This window comes from Chelonia mydas, chromosome 1, assembly GCF_015237465.2.
Source record: "Chelonia mydas isolate rCheMyd1 chromosome 1, rCheMyd1.pri.v2, whole genome shotgun sequence".
Lineage (NCBI taxonomy): Eukaryota > Metazoa > Chordata > Testudines > Cheloniidae > Chelonia > Chelonia mydas.
Window position 1 is genome coordinate 121325144 of NC_057849.1, and position 26402 is coordinate 121351545.

Here is a 26402-nt window from a genome sequence, read left to right on the forward strand (position 1 = left end):
TGTTGGCGTAGGAGGGCACGTACATGGATGGGAGGAAATCTGTAGTGTAGACACTGATGTAATTAGGTTGACATAAGGTAGCTTATCTAGTAGAGCAGCTGGGTGGGAGTGGGTGCTCCCCCACTGAGCACAAGTGGTGCCTTTTTAATTGTTTGGGGCCTTTTTAACTTTTGCTCATCCGGAGGCGCTCTGGGTCTTCGCCGGCCGGTCCGGCACTTCGGCGGCAGGGTCTTCACGCGCTCTGGGTCCAGCGGCACTTTGGTGCGAGGGCCTTCAAAGCTGCTGAGGATCCAGAGCGCTGCCCGGTGAGTACGAGCGTGTAGCACCTTTCTTTGTGTCTGCTCCCCCTGTTTCCTCCATCTAGCTATGCCACTGAGCTTATGTCACACTAACTTTGTAGTGTACACCAGCCTTCAGGTGCCCAAAACTACGCCTTAGTTTCCATCAAAAGAACAACTCCTTGACTTATTCAATCTGCAAAGTCTTTTGTTAGCAGCCTTTAAGTTGATTTATTGTGAGAAGATGCCAACTTTTCAAGACAGTTTTTCTTTACCCATTGTCATGAGCCATGTTCCCTCTAATTTTTTCCATCCATGTGCGGAATGAATTTTATGTGCACCAATATCAAGGTAATGTGTGGATGTGAACCACCAGTAGAAACAAAAAAACAACATATAATTTTTTTAAAAAAGTTACCATAGGGATAATTACTTCAGCCAGGACAGGTTAGGCATTTTAGAACTCACTATTCAAAGAATTAAATTTAAGCATAAGAGAAATAAAATTATGAAATGCACAGACGAGTCAAAAAACTAAAATAACATCACTTTGAAAGAAAAAAATTACAGAGAATATATGTGCATTGCAGGAAGTACCAAGAAGTAACAACACAAGTGTCTGTCTCTTTAAGCACAGCAGCACTCACCAGAAGGCTCATTCAGACCTCAGCAACTCCATCCTGCTCCTGAGTCCTGTCCCACTATCCCTGCTCTGCAGAGATGGGGTACATGGGTGGAGGGGAAGGAAGCCCCTGACATCAGCACGCCCCACCTTCACTCTGCACAGCAAGCAGGAGGGACCTGGGAGCAGCTGGCCAGAGGCTCCAAGGCAGAGGACAGGAGCAATCCGGCTGCAGAGCAGTGGGGGGAGGGGCACCTGAACACACGTTGCCAGATGTGTGTGGCTCTGCTTATCAAATGCATGGCACTTGATTGACCCTTGGGTGGCTGCACACTTAGAGGGAACACAGGTCATGAGATCAAACAGCCATAGCATAAGCAGGCCTAAAACCAAACCAGCGTAGGGCAATCAGATGAGAGAAATCCAGATAATTTTGATGTAGCCTTGCTACAACTTTATTCACTTTACCCAAAGAGGAAGATGCCTTATGAATTTCTTAGCACAGAGTTGCTTGAGCAGTGGTCTAAAAATTGCTGCTTTGAGAAGCTGGCATGCTTTTCTCAGGAAATGAGGTTGAAGTTGGTTGGCTATTCCCAGTTCCTTATTCTCGGTTACAGTTCCTTATTCAAAGGCTGAAGTTGTTTCAGTTACCATTATCAAACTGAATTTTTTATACTTTGCCTACTTCTAAAAATGATATGGAATGGTGTGTTGTCATGATGTTGGGTGTGGCTGTGGACAGAGTATTAAAGTCCCCTTCCCCAACACTGTGTGGTGGTCAAATTCTGATTACATAGCTAATTTAACATGTACAAATAAGACAACCTCTGGATTACCCTCAAGTAGCATGTCTGTGCCATCACTTCCAGTCCTAAATTGGAAATGACACCCTGCTTTCTGACTTAAAGCTGATTTCTACACACAGCACTTTTCCATGGCAGACTTCATGCCCTCATCTATGTGCAAATGCTTGTTGCATTGAATAAGTAACTGGAACATGGGGTTATCTGGGAAATATTTCTGTTTGCACATAGTCCAAAGACCACTTACATAATAAAACAAGCATTTACATAATGAAGGAGTTTTCCCATAATTTAACTTTTAAAATGCATATTATGAAATATATTTCATGTCACTTTTAGTAGGAAACATAACTTTTTAATTATGGAAATAACCAACTTCAGACTTGTTTTTGCAAGGAGGTATTCATAATCCACTTCAGAAATGGTTCTAGCACCACACTTCTGGCCTTCACCAGCCAGCTGGGGCATGGATCAGTTAACATGTCTTGCCCAGGGGTATGCAGAATGTGCCACTGACTGGTGAATTTTTCCTGATAGTTTCAATCTAATACCATGGAGAGCACACTTGGATTCTAAACAGGCTATTTTATCTGCTAGATTTGAAGAGTGCTGTTAAAAATGTTAATTTGGTCACTGGGTGAAAACAACTGTGATTAACTTGATTCTTCACTTGAAACAACTCTGGTCACCACTCTGGATGTTATGGTAGGGGTGAAGAAGCCACTCACTAATTGCACAGCCACAGTTCACATTTACAAAAACTCCTGGTAAAAGTGGTCTGACTTGAGACTGAGATTTCTGACACAGGTGCATTAGTAACTTCTTCCAGTGTGAACTGTTAAGGTATTGGACTTCACTCAGTTCAGTTACTGGCTCTACCATAGGCTTCCTTTGTGACATTGGACAGTCACTTAATCTCTGTTGAAGATGCCCGTTTTACAGATGGGGGGGTTATATTGCTCCCCAGTCCTTTGTCTTGATACAAAGCTTTTGCAGTCTGTCTGAAAACCGTGATGTCCTGTGAGGACAAGCGTGGTGGTGGTGGGGAGGTCTTAAAGAGCCATTGTATTCATGGCCAAAAATGGATCATGATATCCCACCAAAGCATTAATAGATCTATTAGATATTATTCCTTGTTGGGTGTCAGAGGGCTCCACATTTCACTGGACTCTGAAAGTGGATCATCCAAAACAGGCCTTTTGCACTGACAGGAAAGGTGTCTATCCTGATATCAAGATGGAGTGTAGTGGTTGCCCCAATACAAGGACACACACCCTTCTCTCCAATCTCATCTCAAAACTAAGATTGGGAGTTGGAGTTGAGCTTGATGTTAGCTGGGACAATTATGTTTTGGTATGGTGATCTTGAGATGTTGAGCTTACATGGTCACCAAGAACTATCAGTCTCTAACCGATACCTTGGATAACTCAGTTAACTGAAGAACTCTGGGGTACTCAGTCACTGTACTTTATCATTTAGTCACATCTTAACTTCCTCCTGGGTTGTATAAAATAGACTTTAAAATCCAGCTTTGGGTTGGGAGACAAACTTGCATTTGGCTAGATGTAAACTGCCAAACCATTTCCCTGACAACTTATGCTGCGTTGTTTTAGATAAATCTTGGATGCCTGATGGATGCAGGCAGGCCTAGTTAATTTATTAAAATCAATATTTTTTTCAACTATATTCAAGGACCTCTACTTTGCACAAGTGGAGTTTTTTGTAAAACTTTAAATATTTAAACAATTTTGATGTTGGCAAAAAGTGGAAGCCACCTTTGCTGAGGAAGTACTTCTGAAATTTTGAAAATATACCCAAGGAGGTATATGTGGGAGAAGAGGAGAGAAATGCGTTTCTCAGTTGTGTGGCTTGGGAGGGAGAGGAAAGTGGTGGAGTACTTGCTCTTCTGTCTTAAGTGAGTTTTTGATGGTACCTAATAGCTTTTCTTCCCCCTACAGGATGTTGGTTGAAGTGACTTTAAATAGTCTAGTCTAAAATTTTAAAACTATGTTTTAGGATGGACTGCTTAAACAGGAGCTATTTTCTATGAGGGAAAGATAGTTTTGCTCTACAAATGAATTTTTGTTCCATATACTGAGTCCTGAAACTATTTTGATTTCCTTTCAAAGATGAATTCTGCATCTGTTATATGAATAAATCTCTAGAAATACCAACATTTCTGTAATGTAAGGATCTTGAATGAGCAGAGATGACTTGCATTTGTATATCTATATCAGTGACATACTTCCTTGTTTAAAATATATAGATTTTTGTATCGGAGAACAAAGTATCGGCCTCTCGAGATGTAGACAGCTTCTACAACTTTGCTGACATGCAGATGGGAATGTGAAGTGTGACTTGAAGATTTTCTTATGCATGGCCTGGCTCACCACTTGGATATAGCTTTGGTTTGACTGTGTAATGCTGCATTAGTAGCAAGGTTTTTTTTTCTGATCTTTGTATTGCATATGTTTTTTTATAAAAGGAATTGGTAAATTTAATACTGCATCACGTGAATTACAATGAACAGTGTAGCTTCACATGTACACCTGATACTTAGTACCACTTAAACTTTCTAGTAATTCATGATTATAGTGAAATTTTAATTATATTCTGATGTGAATATTCCTCAAATCTTTTAATTTGTAGGATTTTTAGAAAGTAGGTACAATGCTAGACCACATTTTATGTAGTTCTAAAAAAAGTAATTTCTTAACTGAAACACTGCTGCTGGTATGTGTCAATGGTACGTTAGAGAAGGTAACCTGTAGAATTCACAGAATTTTCCCATATGCAAAATTATCTTAATCAGGAGACATGTCATTGCTAACTGATCTAAAGTTTCTTAAATTGTTTCCTCTTTTAAATGGCATGCTTTCACAGTTGACTTTACTCTGCTTCAGTCTGTGTTCATAAAAAAACTAAATGCACCAAGTGTTCTATACCAGATGGTCTTAAATATTAATGTACTATACTAACATTAATTTTAATTACATTACAAATAGTATAAAGTCTGGGAGCTATGCTGCAGATGCTTTGTACCCTCTTTTCCACCCTCCCAGCCCCCCATTTAGGAGTGTCTCCAGTGTTATAGTGGCTCCTGTCTCATCCCTCTTTTGGGCTAGTGCAGAGGATAAGCCTGAGGCTTCCTTACAGCCCAGCTGCCATAATGGGTCTTTGACAACCGCCATAGTTTAGTTACACTGGGACCACACCACAGTCTAGAATTGGGAGATGGTTTTAAAGCAGTGTTTGGATGCATGCATCTGAGTGTGCTCCTCCATCATGATGAAGGATATGGACACAAGGTCTCCAACGGCTGCAGATAATGACTAATTGTAAAACTAACATTAGTCAGTTACTTCTAGAAACAGACCAAGAAAGCATTAATTTGAGAGGAAAGGAATGTAACTTTTTTTTTAACAATAGCTGTCTGATTTGTAGTTATTTTTCAGTAATGAGCTATATAGAATTCCTGGTGGCATGTACTAGGTACATCATTCCAGCATAAGAACATTCACTACAATGTAGTGAATCTTAATGCATACATATGAGAATATTGGATCCTCAGCATGCAGACTGAGCTTGTGCAAGGTCTTACAAGAGTTGAAGTCAGGGTCCCATAGGCCCTCGGTTCAGACAGCAGAAACTTAATCTGCATTATGTCGCAAATTTACTGGACTTCTCAACTGACTGCCTTCATACCATACGAGGTGAAAACCCACAACTCTTCAGATTAGATGTGACTTGCTGGTGTAAACACAAGCTTCCCAGTACCATTGAATGTAAAATGCTATGTTGTGATTTCCTAAACAAAATCTCATTGACTTTATATAGTCTGGTAGTTTATCCTCCAGCCATCCAAAGAAAAGGTCTTGCAAATAGAGCAGGAAATGACTGTGATAGTCAGTCAGTGCTGTGGCTTCAGAATGCCATAGGAGGCTGGTTGAAATGCTTTTCCTTTGGGATTGGTGAAGGAAAGAAAGGGGTATGTCTGTCTGCAGTATTCCCAGCCTTTGCAAGGCCCATAATGTAATTAAGAGTATATGTAGGTTCTGAAGTCTGCCACTTTGCTGTCACTAGATAAACGCATGCTCTTAACTCCACTTTTTTTAATATAAGGAAGGTGCACAAATTGAAAGGAAACTGTTATTCTATCTCTAGAGAAGGAGCATCTTTTGAGCTGACTAACTTGCAAACTGTGCTGATGCTCAAAAATCTGTCATGGACATGGTAAGGTTCTGTTTTGATTTGACAGGTCAAAACAAGATTATTCTGCCATTAAGTACTAGCTGGTAGTAGAAATTAGTATGTTTTTCTGTTTGGAAGTCGTCATTCAAATTCTTATTCCAGTATAATGCATCTGCCATGATGAAATTTGGGCGGAGGGTAAAATTTGTTTCAGTAAACTGAGTGGAAATGAACTGAACACGCAACAGATCTATGTCTGTCCTGACACTCACTTTAGAATCCTGCATGCTATATATTGCAAAGCTGTTTTCATGTAATAAACAGTCGAAATATAATTGGTCATCCTATTCTTAAACCCTTTGTGATCAGTAAATTAAACCATGTGCTATATGTAAATGAGGATTTAGTTCTTTTTTTCCTCTGACCGTTAACACTTTCTGCTTGTTAATCAGACTGAAGTTCTGTTTTTAATTGTCTCTACAGGAATGAGTAACTATTTCTGCATTAACTTTCATATGACAAACAAATTTAGGTTTGAAATATTGGGGGAAATTTCCCGCAACTTAAGGAAAATGCTGTGTTTTTACGTGTGGTGGGTAACTAACTAAACTGTCAAATGCAATTAAAGGGTTTTTTGATAGCACACTTTTTTCTTTCGTAATATTTAAATAACTGCTTGATAACAGCATATTTCTGAATCTTTGAACTTTATTTAATAAACTTTACTGCTAACAAATATTAGGAACACTTCTATTCCTAATGAAGTAAGCTCACCTCAGTTATATGTATAGTGTAACAGAATGTGCTTCATGCAGCTTTTGTATATGTTTGGTAGTTTTTTGTATGTAATTTCTCTAGTAGTTGTGAAATGTGACTTATAATAAACATTGTTCAAAACAAAGTTATTTTCATTTCATAAGAATTTAAAATACTTTCTACAGTGGTATAGCTAAAACTGTATTTCAAAAATGTTAACTGATATAATAGTTAAAGGGAAGAACTTTTAAACTGTCAAATTACTTACTACTTAGTGGAGAAAGCACTGAGGTTTTTGTCAGCTCATCTCAAAAGATGAATTTTTTGTTTATACAACCATTTATGTAGTAAATATAGAAATGAGTTGCTACTGAGGAACAGTAGCTAGGCTGGGGAAAGAACATGAGAATGGCCATACTGGGTCAGACCAGTGGTTCATCTAGCGCAGTATCCTATCTTCCAATAGTGGCCAATGCCAGGTGCTTCAGAGAGAATGAATAGAACAGGCAATTATCAAGTGATCCATCCCCCATCGCCCTATTCTCAACTTCTGGCAAAAAGACGCTCAGAACACTTCAGGTTTTGCATCCCTGCCCATCCTGGCTAATAGGTCTATCAATGGCTATCTTCCATGAGTGTAGAGAGGGGGGTGTGTGCGTTTTTTTGGTTGTTTTTTTTAACCCTTTTATAGTCTTGGCCTTCACAACATCCTCTGGCAAAGAGTTCCACAGGTTGACACTGTTGTGTGAAGAAATACTTCCTTTTGTTTGTTTTTTAAACCTGCAGCCTATTAATTTCATTTGGTGACCCCTAGTTCTTGTGTTGAGAAGGAGTAAATAACACTTCCTTATTTACTTTCTCCATACCAGTCATGATTTTATAGACCTCTATTATATTCCCCCCCTCAGTTGTCTCTTTTCCAAGCTCAGAAGTCCCAATCTTATTAATCTCGCTTCCATACAGAAACTGTTCTATACTCTTAATCATTTTTTTTTTCCTTCCCTTTTCTGTACTGTCAGAGTCTCCAGGCAATGCTCTGGAACTGCTCCCTACAGAGCCAGTCAGGACTCTGGTGAAGTCTCCTCTCTGTGAGCAGACTGTCTTCAGGGCAAAAAGCTCACACAGCTTCCGCCTTCCTGGGTCTGACCTCTGAGCATTTAGCATCCTCTGCCCCTCTGTGCACTTCCCACAGCGAGTCTGCCCAGGTGGTCCTGGGGAAGCCAGAGGGTCCTGCACCCCAGCTTCACAGTCAGACATGACTCTGAGCCAGCCAGTAAAACAGAGGTTTATTAGATGACAGGAACACTGTCTAAAACAGAGCTTGTAGGTACAGAGAACAGGACCCCACAGCCAGGTCCATTTTTGGGGGACAGTGAGCCAGACAACCACGCCTGCACTTCACTCCTCGTCCCCAGCCAGCCCAAACTGACTCACCCTCCAGCCCTTCCTCCTCTGGGCTTTGTCCCTTTCCCAGGCCAGGAGGTCACTTGATTCCTTTGTTCTCCAACCCTTTAGCTATCACCTTGCGGGGGGGGAAGGGCCCAGGCCATCAGGTGCCAGGAGCCAGTGTCAGCCATTTATGTACCCTGGCCCTTTGCAACAATTACACCCCCTTATCCCACCACCTAGAGACTTAAGAAATGCATAGGGGAAACTGAGGCACTCCTACAGGATTCAGAGGAAACATTAAGAACATTCCCACTTCGTCACACATACCTCTTTCAGTTCCAGTATATCTCTTTTGAGATGGGGTGACCAGATCTGCATGCAATATTCAAGATGTGGGCATACCCTGGATTTATATAGACAACATGATATTTTCTCTCTCATCTATCCCTTTCCTGATTCCTACCATTCTGTTAGCTTTTTTGACTGCTGCTGCACATTGAGCAGATGTTTTCAGAGAACTATCCACAGTGACTCCAAGATCTGTTTCTTGAGTGATCACAGCTAATTTAGACCCTATCATTTTATATGTATAGTTGGAATTGTTTTCCAATGTGCATTACTATGCATTTATCAACATTCAATTTAATCTGCCATTTTGCTGCCCAACCATCCAGTGTTGTGAGATGCCTTTGTAATTCTTCACAGTCTGTGACTTAAGTATCTTGAGTAGTTTTGTATAATCTGCCAATTTTGCCAGCTCATTGTTTACCCCTTTTTCCAGATCATTTATGAATATGTTGAACAGTACTGGTCTCAGTACAGCCCCCTGGGGGACACAGAAATGTGATAATGTTAGCAAGGGTATAAAAATCTTAAATAGATAGGAAAAGTCAGTGAAACAATCATGCACCTTTACAAAAATGGGGAAATCTACCCATGGGTGGGCTAAAAGTAAAACAAAAGGAACATAGCTTTAGAAATTCAGATAAGCTTTCTGCAAGGCTATCTAGATTATATCAGTAATATTTAACAATTGAGCTGGCCTTTTTTATACTTGATTTCTATTATTGCTAAAGCTGATGGGAGTGTATTTTGGAAGGATTATTGCACTAGTCATGTAATATAATTTCTCCCTTCTCAAAGCATTGGAGCCATGCAAAACTTTTACAGAAATGTTCTGCCTCTCAGTAGTTGAATGATTATTCCATTAGATTATTTTCAGAAACATTATGGCATGACTAATGTGCAAATAGGAGCTATTTACTGTTTGTTTCCTAGTCAATTAAACAAAGACCAGGTGCTGGGGTTACATGTGCAGGCCCTGCAAAATCAAGCTTGTTCCTACTTTAAAAAAAAAAACAAAAAAAACAAACTGCAAAAACACAATGCATTAATAAATTGTGTGTATTGATCTTTGGACATGTGTAAGAAACAAATTATTTTCCTGGTGTAAGTATTTTATTAATCTCAAACTATCAGTTAACTGTAATAGTACAAACTGTTAAGAGCTAGTTCTTTTAGTAAACAAATGTCATGTTAGTTTAATAAATGAGACTTCAAGGCTAGGTGTAGCTCTTGAAAAGCAGCATCCAAACTCTCCTTATGTGTAAACATACATGCAGAGAGAGATTTGTAGAAGATTGTAATTTAGAGATGCTCCCTCATAAGGGACAGTATTATGAACACAGGAATTTGGAGATGAGCGCTGGAGATAGGGACTGGGAACACCACATGGCTGTGTGCAGTCTCCAGTTTGTTTTATTAAAGTTTTATTCCTTTCTCGTTCACTGGCTTGTTATTTAATGAACCCCAAGATTGTTACATGGTGTTAGAAATGCTGAATGAGAAGGAAACTCCAGTCATTTTGAACTCCAGTGTTTGCAACTGCAACAAACAGAGGCACCAGAGAAGCACGTGGAGCGCAAGGCACAGAGGCTTCCACATGTATTTGGCAAGCAATATAGTAGCTTGACTAGCTTAAAAAGGGAGGAAAAGCCAAATATAGATGTGTTGCAACATCCATCCAGTCTGCAATTGTCAGGCAATGTTGCAGAGAACTGGAAAAAATTCAGACAGATTTGAATTGTATTTAGCAGCCATAGGGGCAAAGGAGAAAAATGGTAGCGTGAAATCATCTATCTTTTTTCATGTTGTTTGGGAGGAAGCATAGGATATTTATAACAACTTTAAGTTTGAAGAAGGTGAAAGCATGAAGTTAAGTAAAATACTGACTAAATTTGAGGAACATTGCATGCCAAAAAGGAATAAAACATAAGATACATTTTTACATACTTCCAAAAAACTGATGACACCATAGAGCAATATGTCACAGAATTAAGGACACTCAGTAAAACCTGTGACTTTGGTGGGCTGACAGAGTCTCTGGTCAGAGACAGAATCATTTGGAGTGTTAAAGATGATGTGTTGAGAGAGAGACTGCTCCATGAACACTTCACTTTAGAAAAAGTTCTCCAAATATGTAGGGCAGCAAAAATTGTGAAGGCCCAAGCCAAAGAACTGAATTCACCAGAAGGGGTTATCCATGTACTAAGTACAAAAGAATATAGCCAGAATAGGTCAAATCAAAGAGTGGAACCACTTGCTATGAAAACCACTGCTAGGGGAACGATTGGGCACAGATGGTCATGTGGAAGGTGTGGATCACAGCATGGCTCCAAATAGTATGTTGCCTTGAGGGAAACTCTGTCAAAAATGTGGGGAAAATAATCATTTTGCAAAATGCTGTGGATCCCAAGTGCAGAGAAGTCAAGTGTATTCAGTTAAAGACCATCTGGTTGAGAAGTTTTTCATAGATGTACTGGGATTTAGCCTGATGAGAAGGACTGGATACTGCCTATGACAGTGAATGGAACAATTATTCTTCTGAAACTAGACTCAGGAGCTCGGCTTAATATTCTGTCTGAACAAGATTTAGAGACTATAAATAAGACCCAAACTGGGAGCAACAAAAATAAAAGTAGCTGGTTATTCTGGAACAAATATACCAGTGAAGGGCAGGTGTGTTGCTAGCATCAACCATAAAAACACAATATACAGGCTACCTTTCATTGTAGTGCCAAAGGAAGTGACACCCCAATTTTAGGCCTGACTGCATGTGAGAAACTCAATCTGGTAAAATGGGTGCTCTCACTACAAGATCATATTGAACATGGCTATGAGGCATTCTTTTGGGAATATCCTGACCTGTTTCAAGGGAAGGGTTGGGTTGCTCGCAGGGTGAACATACAATCCGGATAAACATACAGGTCCTTCCAGTTATCCATCTATGTAGAAAGGTGCCATTTGCACTCTGTGGTAAACTCAAGGCTGAGCTTGCAAGGATGGAAGCAATGCAAGTAGCACAAAAAATTGAGGAGCCAACAGAATGGATGAGCTCCCTAGTCATTATGGAGAAAAGTAATAGCCAGCTAGGCATATGCTTAGATCCCAGAGACCTCAGCAAGGCCATACAAAGAGAACATTTCAAACTGCCAACCAGAGAAGAGATTATGGCTCAATTTGCAAATATTCAATATTCTTCTTTGAGTGATTGCTCATATTGATTCCAATTAGGGTGTGTGTGCGCCATGTGCACAGTGGTCGGAAAGTTTTCCCTGAGTAGCTCCCGTCAGGTTGGCTGTGGAGCCCCCTGGAGTGGCATCTTAATGGCGCTGAATATATGCCCCTGCCGACCCCGCCCCTCCTCAGTTCCTTCTTACCGCCAGTGGTGGCTCTGCTGGAGCACCCCCAGTCCCAGCACTGGGCAGGCAGTGCAGTCCCAGTGCTAGGAGGATGGGTGGCATAGCACGGCCCCGGGGGTGCACCCCGGCCCCCAGCCTGCCTGCCCCAGCCTGTGGCACAAAGGCAGGATGGAGTCTGAGGGTGGAGTATGGGTGGGGGGATGTCAGGCTGTTTGGGAAGGCAGAGCCTTCCCGTGCCTACGATACCCACTGCCCATGCTGAACGGCATCCTCATGCTTCACTACTTATAATGCAAATAATGTTTTAGTAGTCCTTGCTAATAAACAGGAACAAAATTATTCTTTGAGATATTTAAGACTATTAGCTCTGAATATTTGGATATGTATTTTACTTGTCTTAAATGTTTCCATGTTTGTAAGTACTTAGGTTTCATTAATGTAGCTTTCTTTTTCATGCATGCATCTTCACTGTAATGGTAGTCACACCCTTAAGTCTTTAAACTGGGGAAGGTCCAACTTTTAGTATGGGTTGCTGAAGGGATTTTATAAAGCTTGCAGGTGAGATTGGTGTGAATTTTTTAAGAAACACCAGAATGCCACAGATGCATATTTCATAGAGTGTGCATGTTTCAGATGCATATTTTAAAAGTTCTTAAGCTCCAATGATACTTTGCTACCAGGCAGTTTTCCCCATTAACTTTTCCCTTTATCCCTAAACTACTGTGCCATTCTTGCTCCTCCTAATTATTGAGCAGGCTTTCCAAGTCTACAAGAATTACTGTGAAATTTAGGAGGTCAGCAGCAACAGGAAACCCAGTGCACACCTTAAATTACACATTTTGTCTGTGTCCAATATGACTAAACATTCATCTTGGGGGATTAACAAAAAGATAAACAAAAAAAGTGCTAATCAGACTTTGCATTGTATCCTGGAGCTCTATGAGCACAAGTTCTGATAGTCCACCAAAGGTAGTAAATTCCGGAGTGGGGACTTGCTGTGTGCTGACCGAAGAGTTTTATTGCTAAGAAATTGTAAAAAGTATCTCATCTGATTTCTACTACCATAATGATGTAGAAGTCAAGAGACAATTTGATAAAAGACTGAGAGATATTTAACTTCTTCCAGAAGGAGTGTCAAATTTGATGCAAAGCAATATACACAAGTACCATTGAAATAAGTGGGAATTCTGTGCAAGGGGTGTTTAAGACTGGGCTTGAGTCTGTATTTCATAGAAATATAGGGCTGGAAGGGACCTCAAGAGGTCATCTCGTCCATTCCCCTGCACTGAGGCAGGAATAAGTATACTTAGACATCCCTGTCAGGTGTTTGTCTAACCTGTTCTACAGTGATGGGGAGTTCACAGCCTCCCTAAGTAACCTGTGTCAGTGCTTAAGGATCCTTAAAGATTTTTCCTAATATCTAACCTAAATCTCCCTTGCCACAAACTAAGACAATTACTTCTTGTCCTTGGTGTCCTCTTCTTCCTTGGTGGATGTGGAGAACAATCGATCATCATCTTCTTTATAACATATTTTATGTATTTGAAGGCTCTCCTCAGTTGTCTTTTTGCAAGTTTTTTTTAACCTTTCCTCATAGGTCAGATTTTTTAAAATTCTTTTTGTTGCTCATCTCTAATTTGTCCACATCTTTCAGTGTGGTGCCCAAAGCTGGATATAGTACTCCATCTGAGGCTTCACCAGTGCCACATAGAGCATAACAGTTACCTCCCGTTTCTTACATATGAGACTTCTGTTAATATACCTCAGAATGACACTTCCCTTTTTTGCAATAGCATCATACGGTTGACTCATATTCCATTTGTGATTCACTATAACCCCCAGATTATTTTCTGCAATCCTACTGCCCAGTCAGTTATTCCAGATTTTTAGCTGTGCATTTGATTTTTCCCTAAGTGTAGTACTTTGTACTTGTCTTTATTGAATTGCATCTTGTTGATTTTACACCAATTCTCCAATTTATTAAGATCACATTGAATTCTAATCCTGTCCTCCAAAGTGCTTGCAACCATTCCCAGCTTGATGACATCAGCAAATGTTATAAGCACACTCTCCTCTGCATTGTCCAAGTCATTAATGAAAATACTGAATAGTGCCAAACTCTGGAGGTATCCCTGCAGGACCCTACTTGATGTGTCCTCCCAGTATGCCAGAAAATCATGCACTAATAATTACTGAGTTTGTGTTAAGGTTCCACCAACTGCATAAACTCTTACCAGTGAATGAAGAATTTTGGCAGTGTTCAGAATTGGAATTAATGCTCTTGAAGTAAGGGGGTATATTGAGCTTTGACATAATATTTGTGAATTTCTGTTCTCAGTTCAGGTGACTGATCCTGTGACATTTGTACCTCACAGGTGCCTGATCACCTGTGACACCTTTGCACACAGACTGTAGAGTTGGTAGAAAATGTCCCCCTGCTTCCCAAAATTGTTCACTGAAATACTTTCAGGCTTCCAAATTATACATCCTTTCCCCAGTTCCATTCATGCTAAACTCTGAATGACCTTATTTCTCAGATGTTAAATATTATTTTAACGTTACCTTGTTATTGGTTTAATATACTGTGTGGAGCCTAATCTATACAGCTGAATAATTACTCATTTCAGCCCTAGTATGGTATACCTATATACATTTTATCCTGCCCATCTCTTTTCTGTTTCCAGAGTGTTCTTCCCTAGGGATGATTTTCAGTGTTTGTGCTATATTTTATTGGCATGTTAACATCTGGGTCTGCAAATTCCTCATGTTCTCTAGATGTTTGGAGCATCTATAGTTCATCCTTTCAGCCTAAAACTTGGAAACTGCTTTGACATCTCTGAAAAGAACAGCACAATATCTGCTTTACATTTGTTTATCTTGTTGCATTTCCTAGGAACAGGTGGAGTGGGGGCAGGGCCTGGGGCTGACTGGGGTTACTTGGGGATCCGTAAAAAATTTTAAATCAAAATGGGGGTCCTGGGGTTGCTAAAGTTTGAGAACCACTGCTAGCATTTAGTGTTCTAGCCTAGCACATGGGAGACTGAGATTCAGTTCCCTGCTCTGCTACAGACTTCCTGCATGACCTTGCGTGAACTTAGCCTCCCATCCCTACCTCACAGGATGGTGTGAGGATATATCCATTAGGGACTGTGAAGTACTCACACACTATGGGTGATGGAAGCTACATAAGTACCTAAGATAGATAGGTTTGGAGGCAAATAAAACACACCTATGACATAACTGATACTTGGCATAAGGAATTATCCAGGGTGGACTCTGCACTTATTATTGAAGGTATTTTGTTGGTCTTTTGCCCAAAACATTTGCTATCTGATGGCCTACTGGAGCCATCACTGCTCTTTGATTCTCAGTTAACAGTGGTGACCCATAGCAATTTTTACCATCCTTTGTTTCAATTGTATATTTTACTGTACTGTTTCTCAGAGCAATGGATGAGGGCTTTTAATTTGAAGTAGGTCAAAATAGGTAAAACCTAAAGCTGGTCACTGGCCAGGCTTTACATGTGGCTATCCATTGCTTTTTTGTCACTTAAAAGACCAATCTATACTTTGATACAGGTGCAGCATGCAGCTGTCTATTTTGAAAGTATGGTGGGCTGGAGATTGTAAATTTAGGCCCTAATCTTGCACTTTTATCAGTAACCGTACAAGTAGCCCCATTTGTCCATTTGCATAAAGTTATTCCCATATCTATCTGCAAGATCAGCACCTTAGAGTGTAAATTCTTTGAGACAGATATTGTGTCTTATTCTAAGCTGGAATTTATCACATGGAAATGTAACTAATAATGTGTACTTAAAATCAGACCAACTCTCTGAACTTGTTTCCTATTAATTTCTGGGTGCAATTCAGAGTGCTGACTCTTATTCTTAAAGTTCTGAAGTTTCAGGGGCCCACTTATGAAAAGCACCCCTTACCTTACATCCATTGAGGTAGGTGAAATCAGATTGAGATCCCCCCCCCCCCTTTTTTTTTTTAAGATAAAATGTGCCAGTGTGGTAGTTTGATGGTCTGCCAAAGTTCAGGGCATGATGTAATTCTCATTTGTTTTGGTTAGTTTTATTCGAATTAGGTTTGTTTTCTGTTTTGTTCAGGTTTTGGGTGTCAATGAGGGCATTCTGTATTTTGCACAAAGGTCTATTGAGGCATGCTTCTTTCAGACAGGGCAGTGGCAGCCACAGTGGCATGCCACCACTTGGTAAAGATGGCAAATATTATTCATACATGCCAAGTACTGAGAATTAAAGTGCTCTGAGATGGCACTAGTTAAAAACAAAGCACTTTCTGACGTGGCAAAGCAACGCTCCCACAAACGCTTCCACATGAGAGTAACCCCATGAAGTTCAGGGGGATGTTATGCGCTTCAGTGGGTGCCGGAGCAGGGCCCAGGTGCCCAAGGACGGTTAAAAGCAGCCCAGCAGCAGCTTTCTGCAGGCCCGAGGCTGGCAGGCCCCAGCTCGACTCGCGCCTCTCGCCGGGCTGGGCGGTGTGTGTCCGCCGGGCCTGAGCCAGCCCCCGCCGCCGCTGCGGCTTCCCCTTCGGCCACCTGCTCCCTTGCTCAAGGGCGGCCCTTGTGCGCTCTCGCTGGGGCTGGGGCGGGGGATGGAGCCGAGCAGCCTCCGCCCTTGTGGCACAGCCCAGCAGCCGAGGGGGGAGGCGCTGAGGGGGCGCCCCCCGTCCCCCGGGTGGCTTTTAGGACCCGATTCCCCCCCCACGGGCCGGAGCGCGGCGGGGCCAAGGGGCGGCGAGGGGGCCCGGGCGCGCCGCGGAGGGAGGCGGGGGAGGCCGCTCTGCGCAGCGGCGGCGGCGGCGGCGGGACGCGCCGGCCGGGCCGGGAAGGGGCGGGGCCTGGCGCCGCGGCGGCCCTGGTACAATAGGGTTCCTGTGTGCGGCCTCCCCCGCCGCCGCCTGCCAGAGCCAGCGCCAGCAGCGACCCGCGGGGCCGGCATGAGCGGGGCGGCCGGGGCCTAGGCGCGGGCGCGCGGCCGGGGACCGGGGAGGGCGGCGGCGGCGGCAGCAGCAGCGGAGACGCCCCGGCCGGGGAGGGCGATGAGCGGCGGGGAGCGGCCCTGAGCGCCCCGGAGCCGCTGCGGCCGCACACGCCGGGGGACGCGGGCGCGGCCAGAAGGTGAGCGGGGCCCTGCGGGCGGGAGCCTCGTGGAGGCGGCGCGGGGCGTTTGGCGCCAAGGCCGCGGGGGCCGCGCGGCTCCCTCTCCCGGCGGGGCCCGGGGCAGCAGCGGGGCTCGTCTCCCCAGGCGGCTCCGGGGCACCGGCCCCGGCCCGGGACCTCCGGCAGCACTTGGGGCGCCAGCGACTGGGGCGAAAGCAGCCGCGCCTGGTGGCGGCGGAGACGCAGCATCGGGGTGGGTGAGTCGGTGGGAGCCGGATACTGTGGGGTGAGCCCAGGGCTGGGGGTGCCTCGCTCGGCAGCTCCTCGCAGATCTTTTCTCTCCCTTTCGGCCCCCACGTGTGTCGACAAAGGGGCAGTAACAAGTGCACGAGCTGCGAGCGTCCTTTTGATCTCTCCCTGCTTCTCTCTCTCCCTCTGCCTCTCGGCTCCCGCATTGTGTGCGGAATTAAGGCTCTCCCAGGCAGGGGTGCTGCTACTTTAGGCCTTGTCAGTTCAAGAAAGTTGCACCAGTTTAAGTAGCATTGTGATCTTTTAAAACTGATTTTAGTTAAACCCGTGCAAAACCCTGTGGGGACGCAGTTATTTCGGTTAGAGTGGCTTATTTTGATGTAGCTTAAATTGATTAGTGGGTGTAAGAAATAAATACCTACCCTCCTTCCCCGCAAGAAAATGTAATTTGTGTAGATGAGCCCCTTGTGCTAATCAAGCTGAAAGCAAAGGTGACTTGGGGATGGGCTCACCGGGTCAGTATGCACTTATTTATTTATTTTATTATGCTCTCTTGGCACTTAAACTATAAATACTGTGGTAATGCCAAAAGACCTGATCAGGGCCTTGTTCTGCTATGCTCTGCGCATATGCCTAATAAGAGAAGTCCATGCTGAAATGTTCTTTGTTCACTGCAGATAGATGTGAAGACTTGTTAGTTTCTGCACGAGTCTGCTTAATCATGAAAGAGTGCATTTGGGTGTGGTGGGAGGTTAGCCTAGTATGCAAAATAAGTATTGCCTTTGGAATAAATGAGGACATATTCTGCCCCGAGGAATGAAGTCAGACTGAAAAGTATGTAGCTTATGTGGAAGAGTTGTCTTAATGGCTTCATAGTATTTGTTGGCAGTATTTCTCACTTGATGAGTGCAGGTAAATCAAGTATTTCAGATTCATGAAAAATCTGATCTTTTAGCTTTAAAAAGTTCTTATTAGATAGTAGTTTAATAGCTAAAATAATACATCCCTGCATTATCTTTACATGTACACAGTGTTAAAAGTACACTAATCATAGCATAGTGCGACACAGGTAAGTAGTATCATTACTTTACAATGGAGAATCCAACAGAGTGCCAAATGTCACGTTTTTTGCCTGCATCTGTAACTTTCACTCCATGCATCTGAAGAAGTGGGTTTTTTACCCACGAAAGCTTATGTCCAAATAAATCTGTTAGTCTTTAAGGTGCCACCATTGTTTTTGTGGATGCAGACTAACACGGCTACCCCTCTGATAAATGTCACATTACCGCTGGAATTGGAAATTGGAAGTTTATATTGCTGCCGTTCCAGAAAACACCTTTCAGTACCCTTCATATTGTATTTAGTTAATGTTGTCATGCTCTTTGAGACATGCCTGCCTTATTTTACACTTGCAGAGCTCCCAACACAATGAGTAGGTGTTACTGTAATACAAATAATAAATGCTTACAAATCAATTATTGTATGACAAGCCATGGAAGAGGGTTAAAATTATTGTGGTGCAGCTAGAGATATTTAATCTTCCATTTTCTTATTATTTAAATATGCACTTCCTTTAAAACTTAATTTCTGTGAATCAAACATTTTTGGTGTTGTGCAAAGGTTAACTATACATGATTCAGAACTCAGGGTGAAAGCATCTTTCTAGGTGATTGTGAGCTTTAAATTTAGTCAAATGATACTTTGGACTAAACAATTTAAGATCTAGGGTGTGTTTTTTTGTTTTTTTGTTTTTTTAAAATCTGCATTTATCCTGCTTTTCATTTATTGATATACGTGGGGGAGGGGAGACAACTGTTTTGGTTGACAGTCCTGTAATTGAAAAGACACCCATCCAGTTGAAAATGTCATTCCCATATGAAAATTTTGTATCTACTATTGCTATAAGTAACACCTAATGTTGTTATAACTGGCAGTGAGCTGTTCTTTTTAGTTTTTCTTCATGCATTTGACAGCAGTTTGTGTATGACAAGATTCACTGTTTTGTTGATCAGTTGCACTTCTTACATCATGTGGGTGACACACCTATGATACCCTGTTTTGGGGGGAGCTCAATTGCATCTACTATTCCTGAACAATACATGAGGATATTTTCAGTTTCAGTTCTGATTAAGCTAAAATGCTGGGGGGCCTGGGCATGTGCACAGATAAGAACGGGAAGATCTGAGCATGCTCTTAGGACTGCCCGGAAGACCATTAAAAAATTATAAACTGGAAATCACAAAACTTTTTTTTTTTTTTAAGTAAGTGATATTGAAAGGCTGTTCTAGTAGAAAAATGAGTTTTCAAGTGAGTTGATTTAAAAAAAAAAAAAATCATTTCACAGTAGGGTGTACTATAAAATGATTTGGGTCTTTTTTTGTGTGAACTTCTGACTTCCAGTCAGACTAGACATGACATGCCTTATATTTTTAAGGCTTAAGGAAAGCAGGGGGAACCAAACTTTTGCTGAGGTGGGAAATCTTTTTCCGTTTTTGTGTGGACTATAAATCACCAAAAAAGCTATAACCTTTCTTCTCCCCCTTTATTTTTTTAGGTCACCTTTACAAAAACTGCTTCCTTAAGATTGTGAGAAATCTGAGCAGCTGTTTTCCTTGTTTTCTTTCTAGAGTGAGCGAGTAATATAGCAGGGACCTGAAGCAAAGATTTGCAAAGGAGATGACACATGAACGCCTGTAGTGGTGTCAAAACTTATTGCCAGATCAAGGGTCTATTGAAATCAGTGGAATCTTTTGTGAGTATAAGTGTCGGCTTCAGGGGACCTCTGGGCAGGATTGGGGTTAAACCCTCTTTCCCTTTCTACCTGTTGCTTGTGAACTCACTCTGACAGAGAAACCAGAAAGTTTATGTCTCATTTCTTGGCATCTCAGAGGTTGTCATCCTTGTTGTTTTAATAAGGTAAAATTTAAATTATAAACTTTTTACTAGGCTATATGTTTTTTATCTTAAGTCTTGCCATTTTAAAAAATAGCAGTTTACCTGTAACTTACTCTAAACTATGCTTTGAAAAAGCTGCTGTTCTTTATTGCTGAACTTCTACTCTTGTGGAGAATGTTGAGTGCATTTTGCTCTTAGCAGTTCTTTAAAATATTTATGGTTGTGGCTTCAACGGGAGAGATTGAGACCTGCCCCCAAATACCCCATAGTCCAGTGGTTAGGGCACTATTCTGGGAGGTAGATAACCCAAATTCAAGACCCAGCTCTGCATCAGGCACAGTGGGGATTGAACCCTGGTCTCCCAAGTTCTTGGTGGGTACTCTAACCATTGTGCTAAAGGTTTCTGGGAATGAAGGGGTGGCACGACTGCCACTTCTTGCATCTGTTTTATAGGTTTAGGGGTGCTCAGAACTTGTCTCGTGAATTCAGCTGCAAGGCAAAATAGGTGTGGAATGCCTTGTTTGAGAATCCCACTGGGGCGTAGGTGGATGTGATTTAGGCACCAAGTTGGTGGGCAATGTCATGACTGAGCTGGATTTGCACATGGCCAGCTGTCAAAATGTAGGCACTGTAGGGGCTTTACTGGTGCGGACTTTAGGTTTCTACACGGTTAGGAAGCAGCAGAGCAATCATTTTTTGTGAATGTCATTGATGCCTAAGTCCCCCTTGTAAGTTCCATCCTTAGTGCCTATATTATAAAAGGGATACAGTCAACCTGAAATTGAGTCAATTTAAAAAATGAGTTAAAAGTAGTTTGAGATCGTATTACTGCCCCTGAGGCCCCTACCATTAACTTTGGTTTTACATTTGCATTTTCCTATAAGTTAAATCCCTTGTTGGCATGATAGCAGCCATGTGGTTACGAGAACTAATTTTAATTTTAGTGTGTTCTCTTGATTTAAAAGAATAATAAATATGAGATCTAAAATAAGATGTCTGTTTAAAACTCATAGTATTTCTGTAGGTAAGATATCTAAACTATATCTAAAGAATCTTTGAAAACTTCATGCCCACGGGATCGTGCTGCCTAGAGTCTGGAGGCTTGGATTCTAGTCCCACCTATACAGTTAACTCATTGTATATGACTTGCTGAAGGGTACAACTTTTCTTTATATCTCTAGGATACAGATAATAGTTCTTACTCCCTTCTGTAGAACACATTTAGTGATCTTTGGATGAAAACTGGTACAGGTCAAACAAAAATAACAAACAGTGTATCTCTTCTACACTCTTGTTTGAAGGTAAGTTATTTGCCTGGGGCCTAGACAAGTGACTTTGTGGGGCTCTGAATTAAGCTGGTTTGTTACATGCGTGTCCCTCTGTATAATCAGATGTTAGTTTGCTACTTAAAACAAAGAAACTTTGTTTAAAATATCATATGTTTATGAAGGATACTTTAAAGAGCCAGTTAGGGCAGGTTGGTAAGTTCTTACTGTGCATCTATCTTAAATTATGAAGATGTCCTTACCAAGTCTATAGCTAAATGTGCATTGCATCTTAAAGTGGGGTTTTAGTCACTTTGCTGCTGACCAAAGCAAATGGTGATCATAGCCAAATTTACCACTTACTCTTGTGGTAAAGGTTTAGGTTTCTGGACAGTTATAGGTGAATAATTTCAATACTTTTGGAATTTTTAAAGAGAAAAATGACTCCATTCTACAATTTTATGTTTGGTGTATCTCTTTGATGTCTCAAGTTTAAAATAGTTTTTGTTTTAGTGTTTGTTTGAAAACATAATGAAGTTGGAGTTATAAACAAAATTTTGAGTATACTCTGTTTAAAACTTGGAAACTACCAAGTTAATAGCATCCCTCATCAGGGATGTTTCTGTTTATGTAATGAAAGCTAACAGATGACGACTTTTTTTCAAAAGCTGATGTATAACATTTTGCACTCAGAACTGACAGAATATAGGTCTGTGGAGAATGCATGAGGTAAGAATGAGGCTTCTTGAGATTAACGGGAGCTGTGGGGTACTTGTGGCTCTTGAAAATTGGGTCATTTCTTTGGCTGCATAAATATAGATTTAACAGCTCCACTTTAGGCTCCTGTTCTAAAAATCTTGGTCCGAGAATATGTAGCCACCTGAATGCAACTGATCACTTAATGTTATTCTAAAATAACGTTGCTTTTTGTGCTGTCTCCTGGGTACAGCTGCAGATGTGAAATACAACACCCCCCCGCCCCTCAATATGTTATTAATATTGTTCTGTATTTTATTGTCTTTTGAGATTAACTATAAGATAACATCTTGCAGGAGGGCTTAAGTGTGTAATGTCACAGCCAGGTATTGACTTCTCTCCATAGAAGTCAGAACCTCAGGATTGCATTTTTTCACCCCTGTATGTCTGTAATTACTAACCAATCCCCTCTTTTTTTTTTTTTTTTTTTTTGAGCTGTTCACTTTTTCATATTTCACTGAATTTCAAATCTCCCCTCTTCTGAGAAGTTGAGCTTTCAGTATTACAGAGATCTACATTTCAGTTAGCAGGAGACTAACAGTTCTGGTATTGGAACGGCATTGGGACACATTATCTTAGACGTGCTGAATGCTTAAGCCTTTGTAGAGCTTTCCTACAAGTTATTGTTTAATATAGACAATGGAGGAGAACTTGGACTATTCACATGGCTGTGAAGCTTGAACTGGCAGCAAGTTGGCCTGTTTGTAGTATTTGCAGAAGGTAGGGTGATAAATTAATGGTAGTGCAATTTTTTACAAATTGCTCCCAGATTAGATACTGCTGTGTGTGTATGTCACAGCTTGTTAAACTTTGTTTGAAAACTTTAGAGTTATTTTCATTCTTTAAGTACACTGTTTGTCGTCTTAACACTGTATTACTGAGTTCTGCTTGTTTGTCAAACTGGAGACTGAACATTGCATATGACACTGCAAATGCCTCCTTATGTTTTAATCCTAACGGCAAGGAGAGACTCAAAATATGGCTTATACATGCACTCCTGGCTGCTAAAACTGTTAACGCCTGATACATAATTTGTATTTTATTCTTCTGTCTCAGAGAGAGGGATTGGTGTATAACTATACAAATAGAACTAAAGACTATAACAGAAGCATTGGTTATAAGTAACTAATTGAGTATTAAATTCATAATTAACTCTTTCTTTGTTTAGCAAGTTCACAAACTAATTTTGATGTTTTGGAATATGTTAGCTATTTGTAAGTATTCAACAAATTTCAAGGAAGAAATCTTAGATGTATGGGTTGTTCATGAAATGTTCAGTTCCTTGTTTGTAGTAAGTGTTTGGTCCATGTGGTATTGTTTCATCTCCCTGACTGAGTGATGGAAACTTTTAAAACATGAAAATAATGAATACAGTATCTCTGTTACAAACTTCCAGACTAATAATGCTTTGTTCAATAATTAGGGGGATTGACTGAATAGATCTCTCTCTCTCACAGAATCATAATGAACTGAATTTAGAGCTTTCATTCATGAAAATATTCACAAGTTAACTTTTAAATGATTTGACGGGTTTCAGATGTAAATGGGGTAATGTAAATTGTAAGCAATTTATTGTTCCAGTACACCACATATTTGATGTACACACCACCTAGCATATATTGCAAAATAAATGGCAATATTTTCTCGTGCCTCTCTTCCCCCCCCCCCCCCCGCCATTGTTTCACACCAGTTCTTTCCAGATTTTAAATGACCACATACAAAAGTGATGATGAACCAGAAAGTGTATACTCCTGGTAAGGAAAAGCATTACAAGTCTTTGGTGGGATCATATGTGACTTTTATTCTCCTTTAACAGCCTGTTTCTTATTTTTCTTTTTAATATCATTCTAGCATTAATTTACATACCTTGATATCAAATAAGTCCACTTGGAATCAATCACACATTATGGTGACCTAGTATGGAGAAATCCCATCCAGATTTGGGCCTGATCACAAGAGAGAGTTTTCCTGGGCATGTGCTTTCCGCTTCAGCAGAATGTAAGTTTCATTTTGTGGCTCCTTAGGAAAGCACTAAGGAACAACAGAGGCAGGCACAGGACCTATTCATTGAGGAGGCGGCTCCAAGATGGAAGATGGGAAAAGAGTTGAGCATAGATCTTCTACATCTGCAGCACCAAGGAGGGGAGAAACACAGAGAGGCTCCTTTCCCTCAAATGACTGAATGGAGTGAAGTAATGAAAACAAATGATAATGCTAAAACGAAATGTAAACATTAATAAATAACCAGATAGGTGAAATTTGTGGTCATCTCAAGAGCAGAGCTGGTCACAATGCAGGATTACTGGAGTGTGGGAAATTGTGGGTTTGAAATTTTGGTTTTGTTCCAGTCAAAATGAATCCAGTATTTTTAAGCCCTGTGAACTGGAAATCTGGGTGGGGTGGGGGAGGGGGAGAGGACGGTTTCCCCCCGGAACATGGAGTTTCCAAAACAAATCTGCTCCCTGGACCCTGACGACTTGCTTGAAATTGTCAGTTTTACTCAGCAGCTGCCAGGGCTTTCAGGCTCTGGGAAATCAGTCAGAGAAAATTTTTTTTTTAACCGTCTATGCTCAAGAAGTGCAGAAAATCAGTTTTTCTGGATTCTTAGAGAGCAAATGTGCCACTGAATTAAAATTTCACTGTTGGACAGGAAGAGCAGAACACTGGCGCTTGAACCGTCAAATGAGACTTTTGATAGCTTGGTCAGCATTGCTATTATGCTGTCATAATTTAAGCCACCGTTTTGGACATTCCAGCAGCTCTTCGACATCCAGCTTTGTTCAACAGCAGTCTGTTTCTCTCTCAAATAAATGGCAAAGATCAAACTGGTGATTATCATTTAAAAGATGGAGACTTGAATTTGATAATGAAGTTGCAATCTTAACTTATGCTAACATCATAATCACCTTTAGTGTAGCATGAAATGAGCATTGTAAAGAGGCAAGTGAAGCACCTTGCCCTGCATGTACTACATTAGACAAATTTGAACTCCTGTTTCACATCTAAATGTGGTAAAAGTGAATCAAACTGAAGGAAGAACTGAAAAAACCAACAGTGATATTAATACTAAATGGTTGGAAAAACGTGAGTGATCTAATAATGGCTACAAGCATACATTCATGGAGTAGATGCATTCTTGCTTAATGCTCTTGATTCTTGTGTATGGGGAAAAAATGGCAGAATATTGCGTCCAACTTGCTGAAGATACTTTTCTTTACAAGTTTTGGTTGGCCTTTTTCCATCTACTCGGGCAACAAAAATAAAATGAAAGATGAGAATTTCTTTGAAGTCATCCTAAAATTCTGACATATGGGTGTTCAGCATGCTTACTTAAACCTTATAAAGAAGTAGACATAGTAACTCTAAAACACAATGCAAATGATTTTTTTAAATTTCCAGTACTTTCATTAATGAAACACCTGATTGGTGTCTTAAAAAGGCTTTAAAGTAGCTTCCCAATGATATTTTGTCAAAGTCTCTGGGAAATTCTCTATTTTCATCCAGCTAAAATAAGTGTATTGAAATTTGCCCCGAGCATGAGAGAGACTTGAATCAAAATACAGCATTTTACACAACAAGGCTGTCTAGAGACACTGAATTTACAATGGTAGTTGAAAGAGGTTTCCAAGGGATTAGATGGATGGATGTTGATGATGCTACTCTTGCATTCTCAGTGGAAATCTGGCTTCGATCTAATTAAACAGAAATGGGCCACACACAGATAAAATAAAACTATTCAGAGAAACTATGGAATATTTGTGTTTTAGCCAATATGATTTACCAAATATAAAGCTCATGGGTTGAGCCAGCACAGGAGGAAGAGGTTAAAACATAATTTGTGGACCTAATCCTTAGTTTATGCCTTTTCCTATAGAGTTTACAACTGAATATCCATATTTCTAACCTAAATCTGGTTTGTGAATAAGGTAGTGTCAGATTGTGGCCAAAAAATGGCATAAAACTATGGAAGTCAGATCATGGAAAACAGGATGGCTGAGTTCTGAAGCTTTTTAAAAGGCTGCCAACTCAGCATCAACCAGACTGCCTGGGCATCTAACTGCTTTTGAAGGTACTATTTCACCGCCTTAAAAAAAGTGATTAAATTATCATTCCAATTTTCTCATCTCTTTCCAGGGCTTGCTGCATTCTTGAACTGAGATGGGAGTGGGGGGAATAGGATAAATCAATTGTCAAAGGTATTTAAAAACAGCTTGAACGCGTTGTCTTTTATGTCCTATTTACCTTTCCAACCATGCATTTGACACTTACGGTTCTTCCATTTGGTGTTTTTTACCTTCTAACATCTTGATGCTGATTTTCCAAATCATTTTATAATGATCCCAGAAAGTCACCTCTTCTCCCCCCTC

At 40.9% G+C, this 26402-nt stretch overlaps 2 protein-coding genes across 10 annotated transcripts in view; both read left to right on the forward strand.

Annotated features, from left to right (window-relative positions):
* RP2 (RP2 activator of ARL3 GTPase) overlaps positions 1-6439 on the forward strand; it is a 29058-nt gene extending 22619 nt beyond the window's left edge. Inside the window, exon 5 of the mRNA XM_037899003.2 lies at positions 3970-6439. Coding sequence (XP_037754931.1) covers positions 3970-4053 — 84 coding nt within the window. The 3' untranslated portion in view covers positions 4054-6439. The remainder of the gene's footprint in view (positions 1-3969) is intronic.
* The window catches only part of JADE3 (jade family PHD finger 3), a 105832-nt gene that overhangs the window by 1305 nt on the left and 78125 nt on the right, over positions 1-26402 (forward strand). For 2 of the 9 annotated variants that reach the window (XM_037899011.2, XM_037899041.2), the window contains exon 1: positions 16735-16888. The exons of 1 other annotated variant lie outside the window; for it this stretch is intronic. The gene's annotated coding sequence lies outside the window, so the exon portion shown is untranslated. Of the gene's footprint in view, positions 1-16734; positions 16889-19768; positions 19872-21246; positions 21316-26202; positions 26232-26402 lie in introns of those variants that run through there. 6 more of the 9 variants (XM_037899049.2, XM_037899031.2, XM_043537715.1 and 3 more) reach the window with 6 other exon arrangements.